Here is a 22,430-nt window from a genome sequence, read left to right as displayed (position 1 = left end):
GAGTGGTCAGAGTGTCAACTCTGGTGCCTAGGTCCATGACAGAAATGCGGAGACTAGCTTGTTCCATGGCTGTCATGCGTGTACTACAGCGTGGCTGTGATAGGCCCGCCTCATCAACTCTCGTAGGTGGTGGGGCAGCAGCTTCCTCAACATCATCATTAGATTCATCATCATCCTCAACCATTACCACTGGCTATCTTCCAATTCCGATTTTGCTTGCCCGGAACAGGGCTTTCTATGGCAATTACCCATCAACTTTAAGGTTTTCAAGGACTCTAGCAGCACGGCACAACTTGGTGACCAGAGAAGGGAAGTAAAACCTTTGAGTATCTCAGGGGAGCTAATAAACATCTCATCATGGAGGAGCTGGGCGACATCAAAATCCTGGTGGGTCATGAGACTGTATATAGCCGCTGCCCATGGCCCATTAACATTAGTCGTATTGCTGAAGGGTAGCAAGCGGCTGTTGATAATAGTGAGCCAGCACTTTGCCTCCCAATTAAGAGACTGGGAGTTCAATGTTATTAGATGCTTTATCCATATAAACTCCCTGTCAGGCACACTTATGACATCAAGAATTGGTGTCCAATTGACCCTCGGGCGGTGATAAGCAATATAAGCATCCATCTCCCCTGTGAATAGTGGTAGGCGATACACTCGACGGATGGCCTTGAGGGACGCATTTACCTGGGTATTCGTACTGTGACAACCCCCTCCTCATGTTTCAGGCAGTTGGCATAAAATTCTCTTACCATCTGTACATTTGCCTCATCCGGTTCCTCAAAGAAGATGTCCATCTGACGGTTCCTCAACTCAGCAAAGATATTTGGGCATTCCACTTGTAAAGTTGCCCGGTCAATGTGCACCTCCACTAACAATTTCTTTGATGCCTTTGCATTGTACCTGTCCTCCGCCGATTTGGAGACAAACCTAGTGCTGTCAAACTATGGCGCACTAGATTGACCCCTAGCTCTCGAGGAACTGCCCGATCCACTAGTGGAGGACCTTGTGTTGCGTCTCTTCCTAGATGGATGCATTTTACCTGTCAAACGGAGAAGCACCTATCAGTGAGGGTGTGGGTTGTGTGAACTATGTGTGGTTACTCAGACTTCACCACAACCATGGTCACATTAGCCCTTATAACTCCATTGGGGCAATTCCCCAAACACCTTATGAGGAAGACACTTCCTAACACATATAGCCCATATGGATACATCAATGCTTCCACTAAGTCACAAGTTGTACTACACCATTACACCCTACAATAATTAGTTCAACACCCACAAACATACATCTCTCCACCACATTATACACATAACCCCTTAACAAGCAACTACAACAATAAAATTCAAAAGAAAAAAGAACAAAAATTTACTAGAAATACTACACAAGGAACTAACATAAAAACTAAACAAAAATACAGAAGAAGAGGTAGGGGAGGAGTGACATACCTTGTTGGAAGAGAGAGTGAGGTGAATGGAGATGGAGGATGTGAGAGAATTGAATAAGAAGAAGAAGAAGAAGAAGAGAGGGAATGTTTGGTAGGGTTTAGTTATAGAAGAGAATTGGGAAAGTGAGGGGGTTGGGCGGTTGTTTTATTAAATAAAAAGGGGGTGGGGTGGAAGAAACTAGGAAAAGAAGAGAAAATAAAAAAATGCAATTTTTAATTACTTGGCGACGTAACTCAGCGAAGTGCCGCGGTCGACCGCGGTCCCACCGCGACTGTGGTGGGTTAAGAAAATTGAGGTAGAATGTTCTTGCCTCACCGCGGTCGTGGTGGGTCTGGCAAATGAGAGGCAGAATACTTGGCCTCTACCATGGTCTAGTTGCGGTCACAGTACCTTTTTTTTAATAAGAAAACAAAAACTACAACATTCGTGGGTTGCTTCCCACGCAGCGCCTGATTTAATATTGCAACACGACGCAGACTAGGATCATCACAACTCATTCGCGTACTGGGGCTTTTCCAATGTTATTATCTCTCTATCCCCTTTCTCTTCTGCCATTCCAAGGTAATGTTTCAACCTTTGCCCATTCACTGTGAACTTATTCACCCCATCTTCTGATTCAATCTCAACAGCTCCACTTGAGAACATTTGCACCACTCTAAAGGGTCCTGACCATCGGGACTTCAACTTACCTGGAAACAACCTCAATCTTGAGTTGTATAACAACACTAACTCTCCGGATTTGAAGTTTTGGTCCACGATGTGCTTATCATGCATTAGTTTCATCCTTTCTTTGTACAATCTAGCACTCTCTAATGCTTGGAACCTGAATTCCTCTAGCTTATGTAACCTAGTGACTCTGTTGGTGCCTGTTGTCTCCATGTCCAAGTTCAACTGCTGCAATGCCCAAAGTGCTTTATGCTCGAGCTCTAACGGAAGGTGGCATGCCTTTACAAACACCAACTTGTACAGTGACATACCAATTGGAGTTTTGAAGGCTGTGTGGTACGCCCACAATGCATCATCCAGCTTCTTCGCTCAATCGGTCCTTGTTGCATTCACTGTTTTTGTAAGGACACTTTTAATTTCTCTGTTGGACACTTCAACCTGCCCGCTCGACTGTGGGTGGTACGGGGTGGTCACTTTATGACAAACTCCAAACTTTTCCAACAGCCATGTGAATGCTCTATTGCAGAAATGGGTTTCGCCATCAGTGAGTATAGCTCTTGGGGTGCCAAAACGTGTGAAGATGTTCTTCTTTAGAAAGCTTGTTACCCCTTTAGCATCATTGGTTAGGAGAGCCACTGCTTCGACTCACTTTAAGACGTATTCAACCGCTACCAATATGTACTTGTTACCATACGAGCTAACAAATGGCCCCATGAAGTCGATCCCCCATATGTCAAAACCTCTACCTCTTGAATTGTGGTCATTGACATCTCGTGCCGGCGAGATATGTTTCCTGTCCTTTGGCACTCATCGCAACTTTTGACCCAAGCATGGTCATCCTTGAACAGAGTTGGCCAATACAAACCCGACTCTAACACCTTAGCTGTTGTCCGAATTCCTCCAAAGTGTCCACCATATGGTGAAACATGGAAAGCCTACAAAATAGAATGTTAATCTTTCTCGAGGATACACCGCCGGATCATGTTATCTACACATATTTTAAACAGTAGAGGTTCATCCCAATAATAAGACCGACAATCACGAAAGAACTTTTTCTTTTGAATTGAGGAGAGTTCATAAGGTACAATACCACTTGCTAAATAATTAGCAATATCAGCATACCATAGTGCCTCCTCCATTGTCATTGCTAGTAACTGATCATCCGGGAATGTCTCTATTATGTCCTCAATCTCTACCTTCTTTTCATCTCCTTCCAACCTTGAGAGGTGGTCAGCTACTTGGTTCTCTGTCCCTTTTCTGTCACGGATCTCCAGATCGAATTCTTGTAACAACATAACCCAGCGAATCAAGCGTGGCTTTGACTCCTTCTTTTCTATCAGGTACCTAATTGTTGCATGGTCAGTATAAACAATAAATTTCGAGCCAATCAAGTATGACCTGAATTTGGCGAATGCAAAAATGATAGCCAACATCTCCTTTTTCGCCACGGTATAATTGAGTTGTGCACTGCTTAGCATTCTGCTTGCATAGTAAATCGGGTGCATCAATTTATCCTTCCGCTGCCCCAAGACTGCTCATATAGCATAGTCACTTGCATCGCAGATGAGCTCAAACGGTTGCTCCTAGTTGGGTGCAACAATGATGGGTGCAATCACCAATCTCTTTTTCAGCTCTTCAAATGCTAACCTGCAATTATTAGAAAACACAAAGGGCTAATCTTTTTCAAGGAGTTTGCATAAAGGGTTAGCAATCTTGGAGAAATCTTTTATGAATCGCCTGTAGAACCCGGCGTGCCCAAGGAAACTTCTCACTGCCTTGACTGAAGTAGGCGGTGGCAACTTCTCAATCATGTCAACCTTAGCATGATCAACCTTGATTCCCTTACTGGATACTCGATTCCCCAAGACTATCCCTTCTTGTACCATAAAGTGGCATTTTTCCCAGTTCAACATTAAATTTGTCTCCAGACATCTTTTGAGCACTCTTCTTAAGTTATGAAGACAGTCCTCAAATGAATTCCCCACCATGGAGAAATCATCCATAAATACCTCCATAGTGTCCTCCACCATGTCTGTGAAAATGGCTAACATGCACCGTTGAAATGTCGTCGGTGCATTGCAAAGCCCAAAAGGCATTCTCCGAAAGGCAAAGATGCCATACGGACATGTGAATGATATTTTCTCTCTGTCTTTGGGGCCTATTGAGATCTGATTGTACCCCGAATATCTATCCAAGAAACAAAAGTGAGATCGCCCAACCAATCTGTCTAGCATTTGGTCAATGAATGGCAAGGGAAAATGGTCCTTTCGGGTGGCTATGTTCAATTTCCGGTAATCCATGCAAATCCGCTAACCCGTGACTGTACGAGTCGAGATCAACTCGTTATTCTCATTTTGTACGACCGTCATTCCTCCATTTTTTAGCACACACTGGACATGGCTGACCCAATTGCTGTCTGAGATGGGGAAGATGATGCTCGCATCTAACCATTTGATCACTTTCTTCTTCACCACCTCTTTCATATTTGGGTTCAACCTTTGTTGATGTTCTCTGGAAGGTTTATGCCCTTCTTCCAAGAGAATCTTGTGCATACAAAAAGCTGGACTGATACCCTTTATGTCCGCCATGGTCCAACCAATGATAGTCTTACATTTCTGTAGCACCTGTAGGAGCTGCTCTACCTGTACATCTAGCAAACCGGATGATATAATAACAGGCAAAGTAGAATCAGGCCCTAAGAAAATGTACCTGAGGTGAGCTGGGAGTGGTTTCAACTCCAGTTTGGGTGGTTCCTCCACTGTTGGTTTTGCTGGTGGTGTAACCCTCTTTTCTAACTTTAGGGACTCGAACTGAGGTTCCCTTTTCCATAATCCTTGGCCTTCGAGTGCCATGACCTACTCTGCTAACCCTTCACCATCCATCTTCTCTAGATTTGTCAGACAAGCCCCCAATGGGTCTTTAACAGTCAGGGTCTCATCATCTTCGTGCAGGATCACATCTACCTCCTCCACTAGTGAGCAATTAGCATATTCACTAGGTCTCCTCATGGATTGATGAACATTGAATATGACTTCTTCATCGTTCAACCTCATTTTTAATTCCCCAGTTTCACAATCGATCAATGCTCTCCCGATGGCTAAGAATGGCCTCCCTAAAATGATAGGTATCTCTTCATCTACCTGGCAATCCAGAATAACAAAGTCTGTAGGGAATACAAACTTCCCCACTTGTACCGACACATCATCAAGAATCCTTGTCGGCCTTTCAACCGCGCGGTCAGCCAGTTGCAAAAGCATCAAGGTCGGTCTAGCTCTGCCAATGCCCAGTTTGGTATATATGGCCGGTGACATCAAGTTTATGCTGGATCCTAAGTCACATAATGCCTTTGCAAAGGCATAACTCCCAATAGTGCATGAGATAGTAAAGCTACCTGGGTCAGACATCTTTTGAGCCATGGGTCTTGTCACTACTACACTGCAGGTCTGTGTCAGAGTTACTATGGATAGGTCCTGAAAGTCAAATTTTCATGACATTAGGTCCTTCATCATCTTTGCATAGCCTGGCATCTCCCTCAAAGCATCCATCAGAGGAATATTCAATTGAATTTGACGAAGCATCTCTATGAATTTCCTGTATTGATCTTCCTTCTTTTGTTTTGTCAATCTCTAAGGGAATGGTGTAGGTATCACCCTTTGTGCACTGCTTCCCGGCTTCTCTCTGTTGGGGTTCTGTGGCACAAGAGGTTCCCTCTGTTCTGCAGCTTGTTCACTCTCCTTAGCCTTACCCTTATCATCTTGATCTTGTTCAACCACCACTTCAGTAAGTTCTACTGATTCATCTACCTCTAATGGAAATGGAGTGGTTGGCGTAATCTCTTTGGTGGATTGTGCAACTTCTTGCTCCCTGTCTAAATCTCTCCCATTCCGGAGACTTATGGCCATCAGTTGATTCGGGTTTTGCTCCTTGGGGTTAATGTTCGTGTCTGCTGGCAGTGTTCCCTGGGGGCGGTTGTTTAAGGCCATGGACAGCTGCCCCAATTGAGTTTCAATGTTCTTTATTGTTGAGTCATGAACTGCCAACTTTTCCTACATCTTACCATTCGTTCCAATGAGTTGTTGAAGCATTCCCCTGATCTCTACCATGTTGTTATCTTGTTGCTGAGGAGGTGGCTGATATGCCAACTATTGCCGGTTTAGCTGTAGATAGCCCCCTTGCCTCTAATATGGTACCATTTGGCCTTGGGGCTGCATACCACCAGGTTGTGGCATGTTTGGTCCGTACTGCTGATTGGGTGCTGGTCTCCACTGCTGTCCTCCTTGTCTCTGACCCCCGAAGTTATTAACATAATTCATATCCTATCTTACCCCTTGGTTGTCACCTTCTCCACTCCATGAACACACATACGACTGATTAATGTAGGGTGTACACAGTCCTCCATTTGTTGTGTCAACAATATACACTTGCTTTGTACCCATCTCATCAATCTTCTTTGTCAATATACTCATCTGAGTCATGAGTGTAGCCATGTTCTTAGCCTGCAAATTATTTGGGTCAAGAGGAACTGAATGCACTATTGGTGCTAGAGTTGTGCCCCTCGTCATCCACCCCAAATTCTGGGACATCTTGTCAAGAAGGATTTTGCACTCGGTGAATGTCTTACTCAAAAATGCACCTCACCTAAAGCATCTACATTGGCCTTTAGATTGTCTGCTAACCCCATGTAGAATCTCTGGCTAAGCATCTGGTTTGGAATACCATGGTGAGGGCACTTCACTAACATACCTTTGAATCTTTCTCAAGTTTCCTGCAAGGTCTTAGTAGGCTGCTACTTGTACTGCAATATCTTATCAATCTGTCTTGCAGTCTTGTTGGGCGGGTAGAACTTGTTCAGGAACTGCTTGACTAATTCCTCCTAGGTGATAATGGAATTTATTGGGAGCGAATCCAACTAAGTATGAGCTTCCCCAGTCACAGAGAATGGGAACAATAACAGCTTGATAGCTTCTGGGGTCACATTTGGCTGCCTTTGGGTCACACAAATCGACAGAATTTTTTTTCAAATGTTGCTGAGGATCTTCAATGTGTTACCCGAAGAACAATCCCTTATTCTGCAGAAGATGCAACATATTGTTGGTGATCTGGAATGTCTCCGCTTTTATTGGGGCACAACAATGGCAGTGGCCAGGTTGTCAGCTGTTGGTTGTGCCCAATCATAAAGTGCAGCTTCTGGCACAAGAGGTGCCACCACTCTGACGTTAAGGTCAGCTGGCTCATCCCTAATATTTCTGTCGACGTTATTCACGTCACCCATGTCGATTTCAAGTTGGTGTGTTTGTTGGGATTGTTTGTTCTTTTTGTTGGCACGGTTTAATGCCCTGAATGTTTTCTCGGGGTTTGAGAGTCCTTCAAGCAGTTCTCCAGTCCTCGAAGAATTCCTAGGCATACACCTGAATCCCACAAGAGTTCAAATGTGAGAATTTCAATGAAAAAAAAATTGTTTAACACTTTAGAAATTTGGTTTAAACTAATAATTCCAGCACTACTTCTAAGTTGTAAATAACACCGTTAGTTTCCCGACAACGACGCCAAAATTTGGTCACTCCCAACTATGCCTTCTAAAAGACAAAGCGGTCATTGCAAATATAATCCGGTTTTAAGTCTGGAGTCGAATCCTCAGGGAACTAACCTCTCTATTACAACTCTTTGCAATGCTATTATCAACTCAAACAATTTCCAGATGCAAGATTTTTATCAACAAATATTGGGTTTTTATTTAACTACTTCAAATGATATTAAAAATAACAAGATGCTAAAACAAAGATAATTTAATGCTAAAAAGGTCTAGGGTATTGATTTCCCCAATTGCTAGTTTAAGCTTTAACTCTTTTGCTATAATCTCGCCGTAATATTTCTATGAGGATTATGAGCTATGGGTTATCGTACTTATCTCTCGATCAACTACTCTAGCTGATAATGTGCACAACTCTGAATTATCCCACCAAAGTTTCGTTATCTCTAACCCCACTTTTAAGTTCAAGTAATGAATCTCTTCAATTACCCAAAAGCGGTGTTGTTCAACAACAATCTAACCTAGTATTCTCTCTCAAGCAACACAAGGCAATTAGACATGATTAATCAAGGGCCCATTCAATTAATCACCATACAAAACGTAGTTGAACAATCATATAATAACTCCGGCTCAATTATAACAAAGTTGAGCCAAAACTTCATCCAACAATTGGTTCCATCAACCCTAAATCAAATGTTTAGCTATTCATAACAAAGCAAGATAAAACTACAAAATTTTTCATAATGTGTAATTGCAAGAAATAAAAGGAGATAGAAAAATTCTAATGTTTGGTTGATCTTATCACACTTGTTCTTGCCTCCAAAGTAGTCTAAAAATAAGCTTAATCCTCTCTTGGGTGAGCTTCTTGAGTTTATAAGGGTTTGGAACAAGTTTTCCCCGAGTTACACTTTGGTCCCAAAAGTCTGGGCAATTGCACAGTTCACCGCGGCCGCGGCTCGACCGCGGTGAGGGCCAAACATTCTGCCTCGCATTAGTTGCCTACCGCAGTCCAACCGCAGTCCACCGTGGTCGCGGTGGATTCCACCCCAGTCCACTTTTTGCTTTTTTCCGCTCGAGTGCTTCTTGATTGGACGTTTTCTTTACATTATTGACTCCAAAATACTCCATAGTTCTTCCTAACTTTGATTAGTCCCTGCGAAGCAAAAGAACACCAATTAGAGCATTTTGTTATCATTTCGCCTATAAAATAACAATAAAGCATGGTATAATTAAGGCGTAAATATCGTCTATATATCCCAATATCAACCATCAAGAAAAAAATAAAAATCATATCCTGCAATTCTTTCTAACATTTGATCAATAAATGGCAAAGGAAAGTGATCTTTTCTAGTGGCATCATTGAGACGCCTATAATCTATGCAGACTCTCCATCATGTGACGGTCCTAGTAGGTATTAGTTCATTATTTTTATTTTTTATCACTGTCATACCTCCCTTTTTTGGTTCTACCTGAATAGGACTTACCCAAGGGCTGTCTGAAATAGGGTAAATAATACTTGCCGCCAAAAGCTTTACAATCTCCTTTTTACCACTTCCTGCATTGCTGGGTTTAATCTCCTTTGGGGTTGGACTATCGGTTTGTAGCTATCCTCCATGAGGATTCTGTGCATACAAATTGCTGGATTAATCCCTTTGATATCTTCTACAGTCTATCCCAAGGCTCCTTTGTGTGCTTTTAATACTTCAATCAATATTTCTTCTTGTTCTCTAGTTAAAGAAGATGAAATAATTACAGGGAATAACTCATGCTCAAGATAGACATATTTCAAATGACAAGGGAGAGTTTTGAGTTCAATTTTTGGTTGAACTTCTTCTAATGACATGCCTCCTTCCTCATAATCTTTTTCCAATAATTTTGCATCATTTCTGATAGTCGGATCTTCATCCCGTGTGCTTCCAGATTTGGCCAAACATCTTTCCATTGAGTTAGAATTTAATTGATCATCTTTGAATTCATCTATAAGATTATTAATCATGTCAATTAAAAAGCATGAAGATGGTGTATCATCTTATGAGAATCTTAGTATCTTTTGCATATAAAAAATAACTCTTTTTTCATCAACTCTTAAAATAAGTTGTCCTTGATGGACATCTATGATTGCTCTGCCTGTTGCAAGAAATGGTCTACCCAAAATAATTGTTTTATCAGGACACTCCTTCATTTCAAGTACTATGAAATCTACAGGAAAAATAAATTTATCTGCTCTTACAAGCACATTTTCAATTATTCCCTTTGGTCTTTTAGTACTTGGATCAACAAATTGAAGTGAAACACCTATGTCTTTCATTTCACCAAGATCTAATTTTAAAAAAATAGAAAATGACATCAAATTTATTGAAGCTCCAGAATCACAAAGTGCTTTTTCAATATATACTCCTTCCAGAGTACATGGAATGGTAAAACTACCTGGGTCACCAAGTTTTTGTGGTAGATTATTTTGAAGTATAGCACTGTATTTTTTAGTAAGCATTACCACAGAAACTTCTTCGAATTTCCTTTTGCTTAATAAAATTTCTTTCAAAAATTTGGCATATGAAGACATTTGCAATAAAGCATTAGTAAAAGGAATGTTAATGTGAATTTGTTTTAAAACCTCCAAAAACTTTGCAAATTGATTATCCAGGTTTTCTCTTTTCATCTTTTGTGGGAACGAAATTGTAACAAGGAAAGAAGTCAAATTTTTAGTATTTTCTTCTTCTTTTTTCTTGGCTTCTTTCTCTTCTGATGGTTGAGATGGTGTCTTAACATTCTCACCCTTGACTACCTGTTGTTATGGTTGATTCTTTTCTTGTTTGTTTGCATAGGGTTCATCAAGAGTCATACCTGACCGTAAGGCAATGGCCTTAAGGTGTTCTTTTGTATTTTTCTCTGTATTGCTTGGTAAAGGACCTTGAATCTTTTCAGACACAAGAGTTGCCAATTGGCTTAACTGAATTTCAAGATTTTTAGAGCTGAATTTTGACTTTCTATTTTTTCATCAGTAACCTTAATATACTTGTACAAAAGGTCATCAAGACTTGGATGGCCTTGTTAAGGCCTTTGTTAATATGGAGTTGCTTACTGATAAGGCCTGAAATTTTGTTGTCCACGATTTTGATTTTGATATCCGGGTGGACTCTGTACATGTTGCTTTTGGTAGTTTTGAGAGTTTTCAGCACCATTTGCATTGCTCCATTTAAATCCTGGATGTTTTTGTGCTAATGAACTTCCAAAAGGATATGGCTTGTATCCGATGACATTGACCTGTTCATCATTTTGATTGGTTGCTTGACATTCGTGGTTTAGATGGTTTTCTCCACACAAGTTACAAGCCTCAGACTGGCCTGGTTGTTGTGTATTTACCTGAAAAGATTCAAATTTTTGTGCCAAAGAAACAATCTGTTATGTTAGTGTATTTAAAGGATCCACTTGATTTATTGTAGCGGCTTTCTTAATGATTACATGCTCAGATGGCCACTGTATGGCATTTTCAGAAATTTCATTAAGCAATTGCAATTCTTCTTCTGTGTGGTTTTTCCCATTATAGAACCTCCTGCAACTGCTTTTATTACATTTCTAGAAGATGGTTTCAAACCATGATAAAAAATGTACAACTGCATATGTTCAAGAATGTCATGATATGGACATTTCCTTAACATTGTTTTCAATCTTTCCCAAGCTTGATAAACTGACTCAGTGTCAGTCTGCAAGAAGTTAGATATATCCTGTCTTAACTTTGTTGTTTTAGCAGGGGAAAAATATTTATTTAAAAATTTCTGAGTCATTTGGTCCCATGTGGTAATAGACCCTTGCGGCAAACTTCGTAACCAAGTTTTGGCCTCTCCTTTTAAAGAAAAAGGAAATAGCCTTAACTTAATTGCTTCAGGAGGTACTCCATTATACTTTGCAGGTTCAACCAATTCTAAAAAGTCAATTAAATGACTATGTGTATCTTCACTTAGATCACCAGTGAAAATGCAAGATTGTTGAATTGTTTGAATCAGGCCTGTCCTGATTTCAAAGTTATTGGCTGCTACTGGAGGTTTCCTGACACTAGATTCACAATTAAAGCGATCAGGTCTAGCTTAATCCCTTAGGATTCTATTTGCTGGTCTTGGCGTCACTTCATCAAACTGCTCCTCTACATGAGCTGGTGGTGGAATTTGTAGTGGATTGTTATCATCTTCTAATTGGTGCTCCATTCTGTTACAAGTTATGTTTTGAGACGATATTTGTCATTTCCTGCACAATCGCAAAGTTTTTTCAATTTCAGGATCGTAATTAGCCAACTCTTTTGTAGAATAGTGGGTCATAAACTATTTAAAATTAAAGTAAAATAAAGACAGTTCCTACAATAGTAATAGATAAGTTTTAAAAATGAATAAAAAAATAGTACGGTAATATTATAGTTAACTAAAACAATAAATTGTAACTAACCATCAAAAGAAATAATATAATACTAATTATATTATATGAAAAAAATTCAATAATAAATCAAGTATGCTAAAGGATTAAAGTACTATCACTTAAAAAAAGTTGAACAAAAATATTATTTTATAAAAATATAGTAAATTAATAGTTATAATAATAGTAATATAGAAAAGTACAAAGGATACTTTTAGAATTAAAATAGTAAAAACAAGTACTTACAATTATAATAATAATAAAAAAAATAAAATATACTAAAAATGACAAAATAAAAAAAATGAGATTGTGAATCATAAAACTTATATATTATACTATTATATAGATGTTAGTACTAACAATAATAATAAAATATAAAATAAAGTAGGTTGAAGTACTAACTATGAAGGATTTTTTTTTATATGCTTTTTTACAATATTATATAGAATTGCTCCTAATAATAGTAACAATTATGATAGTAGTATGTAGGAGATAACATTTTGAAGGAAAAATTAACAATAATAATAAATTCTCAAATTAGTAATAAAATATTTATCTGAAGTAGATGTGTGCCAATCCCCGGCAACGTCGCCAAAAATTTGACAAAGCTTGTGTGTATAGGATTTTCTGCTTGTACTCTGTCAAATTCTAGTATAGTTTATGATATCGTCCCACAGAGATTGGACAATCTAAGCTACAAACTTGTAATATTTTGACTACTATTTGAGAGAATCAAATTGATGAAAGGTGTGTTTGAAATTATAAATTAAGACAAATTTCTTCTGAAAAGTTTATATTTAAAAAGAGTTGGGAATCGTTGAATTCACTTGATATATCATTACAATAAAATCTCAGTTTCATACTTATTTCTCTAAAGAATAATTGTTTATTGCTAATACAATTATATTTTTACACTAAGAAATAAATAAATAATTAACACTCCATGAGGTTATGTCAATTAATTGATTTAAAACTAATGACGATTAAACTGAAATATCTTGCCTGAATTGTGCTCAAGCGTAGTAAAAACTTTGTGAGAATATTTTTACTAGAAAATCAATAATCTGCCTTCAACAATTTCTTTGTGAGAATTAAAATTGAGGAAAGCAAGATTACAGACTTGACACAATAATCTTACTAAAAATTACTTTAGCTCTAGTATTATGTGCTCAAGTGTAGTAAAAACTTCGTGAGAATATTTTTACTAGAAAATTAATAATCTTGCCTTCAACAATTCCTCCGTGAGAATTAAAACTGAGGAAATCAAGATTACAGACTTGAAATAATAATCTTACTAAAAATTACTTTCACTATAATATTCTATTCATCAGTTATTATATATTAATTTTGCTCTGTGAGAATTACAAAATTAATATAAGAATAACTTAGATATAAAATATGTAGATGTGATAATAATGATTAAGAAATCATCATTCCATCACAATATGAAATATAAATAGAATTTCAGGCCAAGAATGTATTGAAACTGAGATAGTATTATAATTATATCAAGCTTCATCAACTATCCCAACAAAAAGAAATTATTCCATTATGAAGTAAGAAAAGCTAAAGAATACTTTCAAAAGACTAAGAATATTTTTACCACAAAGAGAGACTAGAGAAAGAGACCAAGATTACTCTTCTCTTTCTCTTTAGAAGTTAAGAAAAACTAAATAGGAATATGGATACAAAGTGGGATGTTCTTTCTTCTACAAACATATGCCTATTTATAGGAAAATTTCTACAAGACCTTGGTGTGAATTTGCAAGATAATATCAATATATCATATGACCTTGATGAGAAATTGACATGGCAATTTGTCATGAAATTTTGGTGAGAATTTGCCATAACTTTTATATCTCTTGACTTTGTGTAGTCTTAGATGAAATTGCCATGGATGTATCCTTCGTCCTTGAACTGTAGGTTATTTCTTTTTCTCTTTTTCCATGTATTCTTTTTCCTGCAAGAATTGTTAGAAAAGTACGAGAATAGGATATAAATTGGTCATGTTTTATATCTAAAATATTATATTTTTTTATTAAAATATAAGAATAATTTATATCCATCATCTTCGAGTCCCGTTAGTTCGACCGTAGCCTTTCCCCGAGTGTTTGAGAGTTTTCGGCCCTTGAGCCGTCTTATGAGAAAGTAGTGAATTTTGTTGATGCACAAAGTGTTTTGATAAGCAAAAGGGGGCTTCCTCAATTACTTGGTATATGCATACATATTTTTTGCCTTCAGAGGCCCAATTGTTCTACATGGACACGGTTCATTCGACCGTTTGGCGCACTACATCATTCTCATATTGAGGTCCTCCTAGGCATAGTTTGAGTTCTTTAAAGAGGCGACCTCCTGGGGCGATGCCCCCCAGTATTTGGGGTTGATTGAATAGAAGCCTCGAATACTCGATGAGTTCCCCTTGGGTAGCATGTAGATGTTGCCTCATTAAAAATCTACCCGGTAAAACCCATTTGGGATAAAACTCGATCGAAGGGAAAAATAGTCGATGCATGCTTTATAACCCAAGGTTTTCGAGTTAAAGGGTGCTTCGGCGTTTTCATCGATCACCTGTAAAAAGTTAGTGTGAGTTATAAAGCAAAAAAGGGAGAAGTCACCGGCTCGGGCCTAGCTTCCCTTCGTTTGGGTTTCGAGTGTTGAGGATGACTTTCCTTAGGACTAAGTCATCGGCTCCAAAGTATCGGAGGTTTGTTCTCCTGTTATAATATCTCTCGATCCTCTGTTTTTGGGCGGCCATTCAGACTAGTGTAACCTCTCGCTTTTCGTCTAGTAGCTCGAGGGCAATAGTCATGGCCTCGCTGTTCGAATCCTCAGTGGCATGCCGAAATTTGGCGCTTGGCTCTCCGATATTGACCGGTATCAGAGCCTCAGAACCGTATACCAAAGAGAATAGTGTCTCTCCTGTGTTTGACTTCGAAGTTGTTCGGTATGCCCACAATACTTCGAGCAACACCTCTCTCCATTTTCCCTTCGCATTTTCTAACATCTTCTTCAAGTTTTGGATGATGGCCTTGTTCGTGGACTCGGCCTGTCTATTTGCACATGGGTGATACGGCGTTGACAGGATTCTCTTGATCTTATGATTTTCGAGGAATTTTGTCACTTTGCTGCTTATGAACTGCTTCCCATTATCGCATGCAATCTCGGAGGGGGATCCCGAATCGGCATATGATGTGATCCCAGATGAAGTCAATGACTTCTTTTTCCCTTATATTTTCGAAGGCCTGTGCTTCCATCCATTTCGAGAAATAATCAGTCATAAACAGAATAAACCTAGCTCTACCTGGTGCTGTTGGTAGGGGGGCGACGATGTCCATCCCCTATTTTATGAATGGCCATGGTGATAAGACTGAATGTAGTTGTTCACTAGGTTGGTGGATCATCGGTGCAAACCTTTGGCTTTTGTCACATCTTCGAACGAATTCCTTGGTGTCCTTCTCCATGTTGTCCTAATAATAGCCTACCCTAATCATCTTTCGAACCAAAGAATCGGCGCCAGAATGATTTCCACAAGTGCCTTCGTGGATCTCTCGAAGTACATAATCGGTGTCCCCTGGTCCCAAGCATACTGCTAGAGGTCTGTCGAAGGTCTTTCTATATAGCGTTCCATTCTCATCGAGTGAAAATCGAGCTACTTTGGCTCGAAGGGCCCTCGACTCCTTTGGATCTGTTGGCAACTTCCCGTTTTTCAAATAGTCAATGTATTTATTCCTCCAATCCCATGTTAGACTTGTCGAGTTAATCTCGGCATGTCCTTCTTCAATCACCGACTTGGACAGTTGAACAACAGTCCTTGGGAGTATGACATATTCTTCAATGGAAGACCCCAGGTTTGCAAGTGCATCGGCCTCGCTGTTCTGATCTCGGGGAATGTGGACCAGAGTCCATTCTTTGAAGTGATGCAATATGACCTGAAGTTTGTCTAAGTATCTTTGCATCGTGTCTTCTCGAACCTCTAAGCTCCCATTCACTTGGTAAACTACCAGGAGGGAGTCGCATTTTGGTTCAACAACTTCTGCTCCTAGGCTCTTGGCCAACTCGAGACCTGCAATCATAGCCTCATACTCGACCTCGTTGTTAGTTAATTTCGGAGTTTTTATAGATTGCCTAATCGTGCCACCTGTAGGAGGTTTTAGAACGATGCCGAGCCTGAACCCTTTTACGTTCAAGGCACCATCGGTGAATAGGTTCCATACCCCCGATGATGTGCCTATTTCCAGTAAGATTTCTTTTTCTACCTTGGGCACGAGGGTAGGCATAAAGTCAACCATGAAATCCGCCAAAATTTGGGACTTGATAGCCGTCTGAGGTTGATATTCGATATCATGTCCCCCAAGCTCGATGGCCCATTTGGCAAATCTGCCTGATAATTCAGGCTTGTGCAAGATGTTTCGAAGAGGGTACGTTGTTAAAACACATATACGGTGGCATTGAAAATAAGGTTTTAATTTCCGAGATGCACTTATTAATGCAAAAGCTAATTTTTCTAAGTGAGGATACCTAGTTTCAGCATCTCCTAGAGTCTTACTTACGTAATAAATAGGGAATTGCGTACCTTGTTCTTCCCGAACCAACACACCAATTACCTCTACTTCGGATACAACCAAATACAAGTATAACCTTTCATCTTCTTTTGGGGTGTAGAGCAAAGGTGGGCTCGAGAGATATCGCTTTAACTCCTCTAAAGCGTGTTGGCATTCCGGAGTCCACTCAAAGTTGTTTTTTTTTGAACAAGGAAAGAAATGATGACTCCAATCTGACGATCATGAGATGAATCGGCCCAAATCCGCTATCCGCCCGATCAGCCGCTGCACAGCCTTCATATTGTTCACCACTGTGATTTCTTTAATGGCCTTGATTTTGTTGGGGTTGATCTCGATCCCCCTATTTGACACCATGCATCCTAAAAATTTGCTCAATCCTACTCCGAAGGCACACTTCTCGGGGTTAAGCTTCATGTTGTAACTTCTGAGGATATCGAATGTTTCTTGCAAATGAGTCAAATGGTCCTCTACGCGCAGGGACTTAACTAGCATGCCATCAATGTAAACTTCCATAGATTGGCCTATTTGATATTCGAACATCTTATTAACTAGGCGTTGGTACGTAGCCCCAACATTTTTTAGCCCAAAGGGCATTACGTTGTAACAGTACGTACCATACTTCGTGGTGAACGAAGTCTTTTCCCTGTCATCTGGGTTCATTTGAATTTGGTTATACCCAGAATAGGCATCGAGAAAAGTGAGGATCTCGTGGCCGGCCGTGGCATCGATCAAGCGATCGATGTTGGGCAATGGGAATGAGTCTTTGGGGCATGTTTTGTTTAAGTCTTTATAATCTACGCACATTCTTAATTTGTTTCCTTTTTTGGGGACCACCACTACATTAGCCAACCATTCGGGGTATTTTACCTCCCCAATTGATCCTATTTTGAGGAGTTTTGTTACCTCGTCTTTGATGAACATGTGTTTTACCTCGGATTGAGGCCTCCTTTTTTGCTTTACTGGTTTGAACCTGGGATCGACACTTAGTCGATGGGTGGTTATTTCCGTAAAGATCCCTGTTATGTCTAAATGGGACCAAACAAAGTAATCAACGTTGTCAATAAGGAACTGGATGAGTTTTTTTTGAGTTCGAGGGGTTAGCCCCGTCCCTAGGTATACCTTTCGATCCGTAAGATGCTTGATCAAGACGACCTGCTCGAGTTCTTCGACCGTTGATTTTGTTGCATCCGACTTCTCGGGGGTAATGAAGGTCCGAGGAGTGAGGAAGTCTTCTTCATCACCTTTGTTCGAATACTCGCAGACCAGCTGTTCCTCGTGGGTCAGCCTGTTCCCTGACTCATCCCAGACCGGGTGAGTCGATGTTGGTGCCATGTCATTTATCACGAACATCTCCTTTGCTGTACATTGTTCTCCATATACTGTTTTTATACCATTTTTTGTTGGGAACTTCATCATCTGGTGAAAAGTTGATGGTACCGCCCCCATATTGTGTATCCATGGTCTCCCAAGTAAGGCGTTGTACCTTATGTCACCTTTGATGACATGAAACTTGGTGTCGTGAACTGTACCGGACACGCTGACTGGAGGATGATTTCTCCTCTTGTTGTCTCGCTTGCTAGGTTGAATCCATTGAGCATTCGAGAGGTGGATATGACCTGATCGAGCAACCTGAGCTGCTCCACCACCTTCACCCTGATTACGTTGGCCGAGCTACCTGGATCCACGAGCACACGTTTAATTTGAACGTTATTCCAAAGGAAAGAAATTACCAGTGCATAATTATGCGGCGGGGACGAGGTTGCGATATCTTCTTCTCTAAATATAAGAGCGTCCCTGGGTACATAGCTCCGAGTTTATTTTTCCATTGCGATGGTCATTTTGGCCCATTTGAACACGGGTCCAGGTGGGACGTCTGTTTCTGTAATGACCCGGCCAATCGTTTTAAGAATTTACACCCTGATTTCCTATTAACTGCTTTCCCTGCGTTTATTTTTGCTATTTCGATTTGCTGGGATATTCGGTTTTGAGTTTCAGAGAGTTTCGAGACACTTAGTCCCTAAATGAGAGTTTAAGTTCTAGAAATTGGACCGTAGTCAGAGCAGTGTGAAGACGGCCTCGAAATGGAGTTCCGTCGATTCTGTTAGCTCCGTTAAGTGATTTCGGGCTTAGGGGCATGATTGGATTGTGTTTTGGAGGTCCGTAGCTAATTTAGGCTTGAAATGCCGAAAGTCAAATTTTTGAAGTTTCCGGTTCGATAGTGAGATTTTGATCCGAGGGTCAGAATAAAATTCTAGAAGTTGGAGTAGCTCCGTAGGGTTTAATGTGACGTGTGTGCAAAATTTTAGGTCATTCGGACGAGGTTTGATAGACTTTTTGATCGAAAGCATAATTTGGAAGTTTTGGAAATCCTTAGGCTTGGATTGAAGAGTGATTTGTGGTTTTAGCATTGTTTGATGTGATTCGAGGTTAGAATAAGTTCGTTTGATGTTTTAGGACTGGTTGGTATATTTGGTTGAGGTCCCGGGGTCTCGGGTGAGTTTCGGGTGCTTAACGGAAGTGGAATTGGACTTAGGAAGAATTTGGAATTGCTGAACCTGTCATAACCGCACCTGCAAGTGTGGGACCGTAGGTGCGGAGCTGCAGAAGAGACTATGTGGCCGCATGAGCGAGATTTGGCCCAAGCTCCAGGATCTGCAGGTGCGGCTGGGTTTTTGCAGATGCGGTGCCGCAGATGCGGCCAAGCGACCGCAGATGCGGACCCAGCCCATTAAGTGACTTTTCGCACCTGTGATGCATTCTTTTGCAGGTGCGGTATCGCAGGTGCGCTCCCTTGACTGCAGATGCGGTAATCGCTGGGCAGAAATATGAAATTTCAAGGGTTTGGTTCAAAACTTGGAAAAAAAATCAAATTGGAGCTTGGGAGAGGGCGATTTTGGGAGGAAATTGAAGAGGAAATCATTGGGTAACAATTCTTTAACCCTTTCTAGTTATATTCCATCAATCTATAGTTAGTTTCATCATTTAATTTCGGATTGTAGATGAAAATTGGGGAAAAGTTCTTAGACCTAGAATTCGAATTTTGATTGGGAATTTGACCTTAGATTTGGATAATTTTGGTATGCATGAACTCGTGAGAGTATGTGAATTCTGAAAATATAAATTTTACCCAATTCCGAGACGTGGGCCCGAGGGGCATTTTGGTCATTTTACCTAATTTTGCGTATTAGTTTAGAATTTAATTGTAGAATCAATTACTTGAAGTGTTATTTACATTATGCAATTGAATTGAATATATTTGGGTCATTTGGAGTCGAGTACCCGTGGCAAGAACGTGGTTTCGAGTTGATTTTGAGCCGGTTCGAGGTAAGTAGCTTACCTAACCTTGTGTGGGGGACCTTCCCCTTAGGATTTGGTATTACTGTTAATTAAAATGCCTTGTACGTGAGGTGACGAGTGCGTACTTGTGCTGATTGTCTAAAATCCAATTTTCATTAAGTAATTACTAGTATGTTTCTTTTCCTGTTTATATTACTTGCACTTAAAGCCTGTTGTTAGCTTAGGAAAGCATGTCTAAGTGATTTAATTGCCTTATTTGCTCAAACTGCTTTACCTGAATTCTTTGCAGCATGCTAGGCTAGAATTACTTGTTTGCCTTAATATGAAATTGACATTTGGTGAATATTTTCCTGATGCTGTTGTGTATTTACATTTGGGACTACGGATGTGGGATTCCGGTAGCTCCCCCTTGTCTGTTTATTTGGGACTACGGATATGGAATTCCGGTAGATCTCCCTGCACACTTATGGAACTACGGGACTACACCCGGTATATTTCCCTAGTACTGGGTATTTATATTTGGGACTATGGAACGGGATTCCGGTAGATCCCCGCGCACTATGAGTTGGACTATGGGATGGAATCCTGGGAGATCCATTGGATATGTATAAATGGGACTACAGACGGTATCCTAGGAGATCCCCGGTTGTTATTTTTGGTACTGAGCTGTATTTCTTTATGTGTTTACTTGGCCTTTATAATAGTTGTTGTTATCCTTCATATCCTGTGTTATTTTACTGTTGTATTTATTTACACCGTTTATTTCACACTGTTAAACCTTATATCTTATTTAACCTCAGTAGAGCCCTGACCTTCCCTGTCACTACCCGATCGAGGTTAGGCTTGACACTTATTAAGTACCGCTGTGGTGTACTTATGTCCTTTCTACGCATGTTTTTCATGTGCAGATCCAGGTACTTCGACTCAGTCCTATCACCCTTGAGGTGAGACGACTGTTCCAGAGACTTCGAGGTATATCTGCCGCGTCCGCAGACCGAAGATTCCCTTTCTACTCTCCCTATTGTATTAGCCCTTCTGTATTTCTTTTCCTTGTTAGATATTCTGGAGTTAGACACTGATAGACATTCCAAGACTTGTGGTTTCATGGGTTTCCGAATTTTGGAAAAATATATTGGTTTTAAGAGTTAATATTGTGTATGCCGGGCGACACTTTTAAACGCTGTTTTATTATTCTATTTCTGTTTTAAATTATTTTCTTCCGCAAATTTGGTTTATTTTCCACATTTTAGCCTTACCTAGTCGTAGAGACTAGGTTCCGTCACGATGGTTCACGGAGGGCGAACCGGGGTCGTGACAGTTTCTCCAACGATCATGTGAATGATTTGCTGAGGTTCTTCTGGCCCGTTCTTTCCATGAAGCCCAATATCGTTGTTTTCGTGTGCATTTGCCGAGTTAGACATTTTGACCTGAAATCAACGATCCTTGGACAAGAAAAAGTGTGAAGAATAACTGGTGTTTTCAGAAACTAGCACCAAAACAATCACTATTATTCTTAGCCCCACGGTGGCCGCCAAACTGTTTACTTTGAAAATGGTAACTACAATTATATTTGATTTTGTGGTTCTAAAAATACGTGATTTATCATAACACTAGTTGTTAGGCAACATATGCTAAGTGTGAGTTATGAAAATAAGAAATTCAAACCAATAAGGTTACAAGGCTGGGCCTCGAGCTAGCTGGAGGAGGGCCTCGAGGTCTAGATGAGGCTAAGGGTAACAAACAATTGATGAAGAATCAATGATAATAAAGGCCTTAAAGATGGCTTTTTGGGGTTAATGATGAGCAATAAATGAACAATGAAAGAATAAGCTATAAATGTGAAGAACAATAGTGTTAGCTAAGAGCAGAGAATGTTGTATTATATTCAATATGTTGTGTAATAATCTAAATCCCCTCTACAAGATGACCAGGGTCCCCTTTATATAGGGGGAGAGAGGATCTATGTATAGTACATGTCTAATCATGATACGGGAATGCTACTGGTACAGTTGTATAACGACTCAATATGAATTTGTAATATTCTTTGCAGAATTTGTCAGTCCTCATCACGTGCCTTCCGCCCTTTCATAACGGTCATCGACTTACATGTTGCCTCGAGGTGCGTCATGGGGGTTCTTTGATATGCACTGCTGATGCGAGTGCTTCGAGGATGAGCCTCGGGCTGTGCTTCGATCCTATCGAGGTCGGGCTTGGAAACACCATCGGAGTCTTAAAATTGGGCTTCCCTGATTTTAACCGTATACAATTGCACCGTAAGCAGGTTATTTAGTACACATCCGGAGCATAGCAGCTGCGGTTTCCCTAGGAATTTTCTAAAAAAAAAGTGTTATGTTATTATTTATATGATATATTACTCAAGTTCAATATCTTCTATTGTCAAACTAGTTATTGTAAACAACTACAGTAAACAATATATATCAATAGCCTGTTTGACCAAGCTTCTTTTTGGCCAAAAGTGCTTTTTTTGGTCAAAAGTGCTTTTGGCCAAAAATTGAGGTG

The 22,430-nt window shown here is 40.0% G+C and overlaps 2 protein-coding genes and 1 non-coding gene across 3 annotated transcripts; 1 reads left to right on the top strand and 2 right to left on the bottom strand.

Annotated features, from left to right (window-relative positions):
• Positions 1–7,233: 7,233 nt before the first annotated feature.
• LOC138890557 (uncharacterized) lies at positions 7,234–11,849 on the bottom strand. The gene is made up of 10 exons (XM_070173952.1): positions 11,782–11,849; positions 11,305–11,700; positions 11,110–11,206; positions 10,792–11,010; positions 10,075–10,432; positions 9,775–9,966; positions 9,350–9,624; positions 9,132–9,251; positions 7,765–7,799; positions 7,234–7,525 (listed from the first exon to the last, which is right to left on the bottom strand). Exons 1-10 carry the CDS (start codon positions 11,847–11,849, stop codon positions 7,234–7,236), a joined length of 2,052 nt encoding a protein of 683 aa, XP_070030053.1.
• Positions 11,278–11,384, top strand: LOC138890951 (small nucleolar RNA R71). The gene has a single exon (XR_011407313.1). It is a non-coding gene; the product is annotated as a small nucleolar RNA R71 (small nucleolar RNA).
• A 3,669-nt stretch (positions 11,850–15,518) lies between the features above and the next one.
• On the bottom strand, positions 15,519–16,124 carry LOC138890556 (uncharacterized). Its single transcript, XM_070173951.1, has one exon. It carries the CDS (start codon positions 16,122–16,124, stop codon positions 15,519–15,521), a length of 606 nt encoding a protein of 201 aa, XP_070030052.1.
• Between the last annotated feature and the right edge of the window lie 6,306 nt (positions 16,125–22,430).

Source organism: Nicotiana sylvestris, chromosome 4 (genome assembly GCF_000393655.2).
Source record: "Nicotiana sylvestris chromosome 4, ASM39365v2, whole genome shotgun sequence".
Lineage (NCBI taxonomy): Eukaryota > Viridiplantae > Streptophyta > Magnoliopsida > Solanales > Solanaceae > Nicotiana > Nicotiana sylvestris.
This window is presented reverse-complemented; position numbering and strand designations above follow the sequence as displayed.

Coding starts and splice junctions, on each gene's coding strand:
- LOC138890557 (XM_070173952.1), bottom strand. CDS start 11,849: ATGGAGCACCAATTAGAAGATGATAACAATCCACTACAAATTCCACCA. Junction 10,433..10,791: donor AAAACTACCAAAAGCAACAT/GTACAGAGTCCA, acceptor CCATAACAACAG/GTAGTCAAGGGTGAGAATGT. Junction 9,967..10,074: donor ACAAAAACTTGGTGACCCAG/GTAGTTTTACCA, acceptor TTTTAAAATTAG/ATCTTGGTGAAATGAAAGAC.
- LOC138890556 (XM_070173951.1), bottom strand. CDS start 16,124: ATGATTGCAGGTCTCGAGTTGGCCAAGAGCCTAGGAGCAGAAGTTGTT.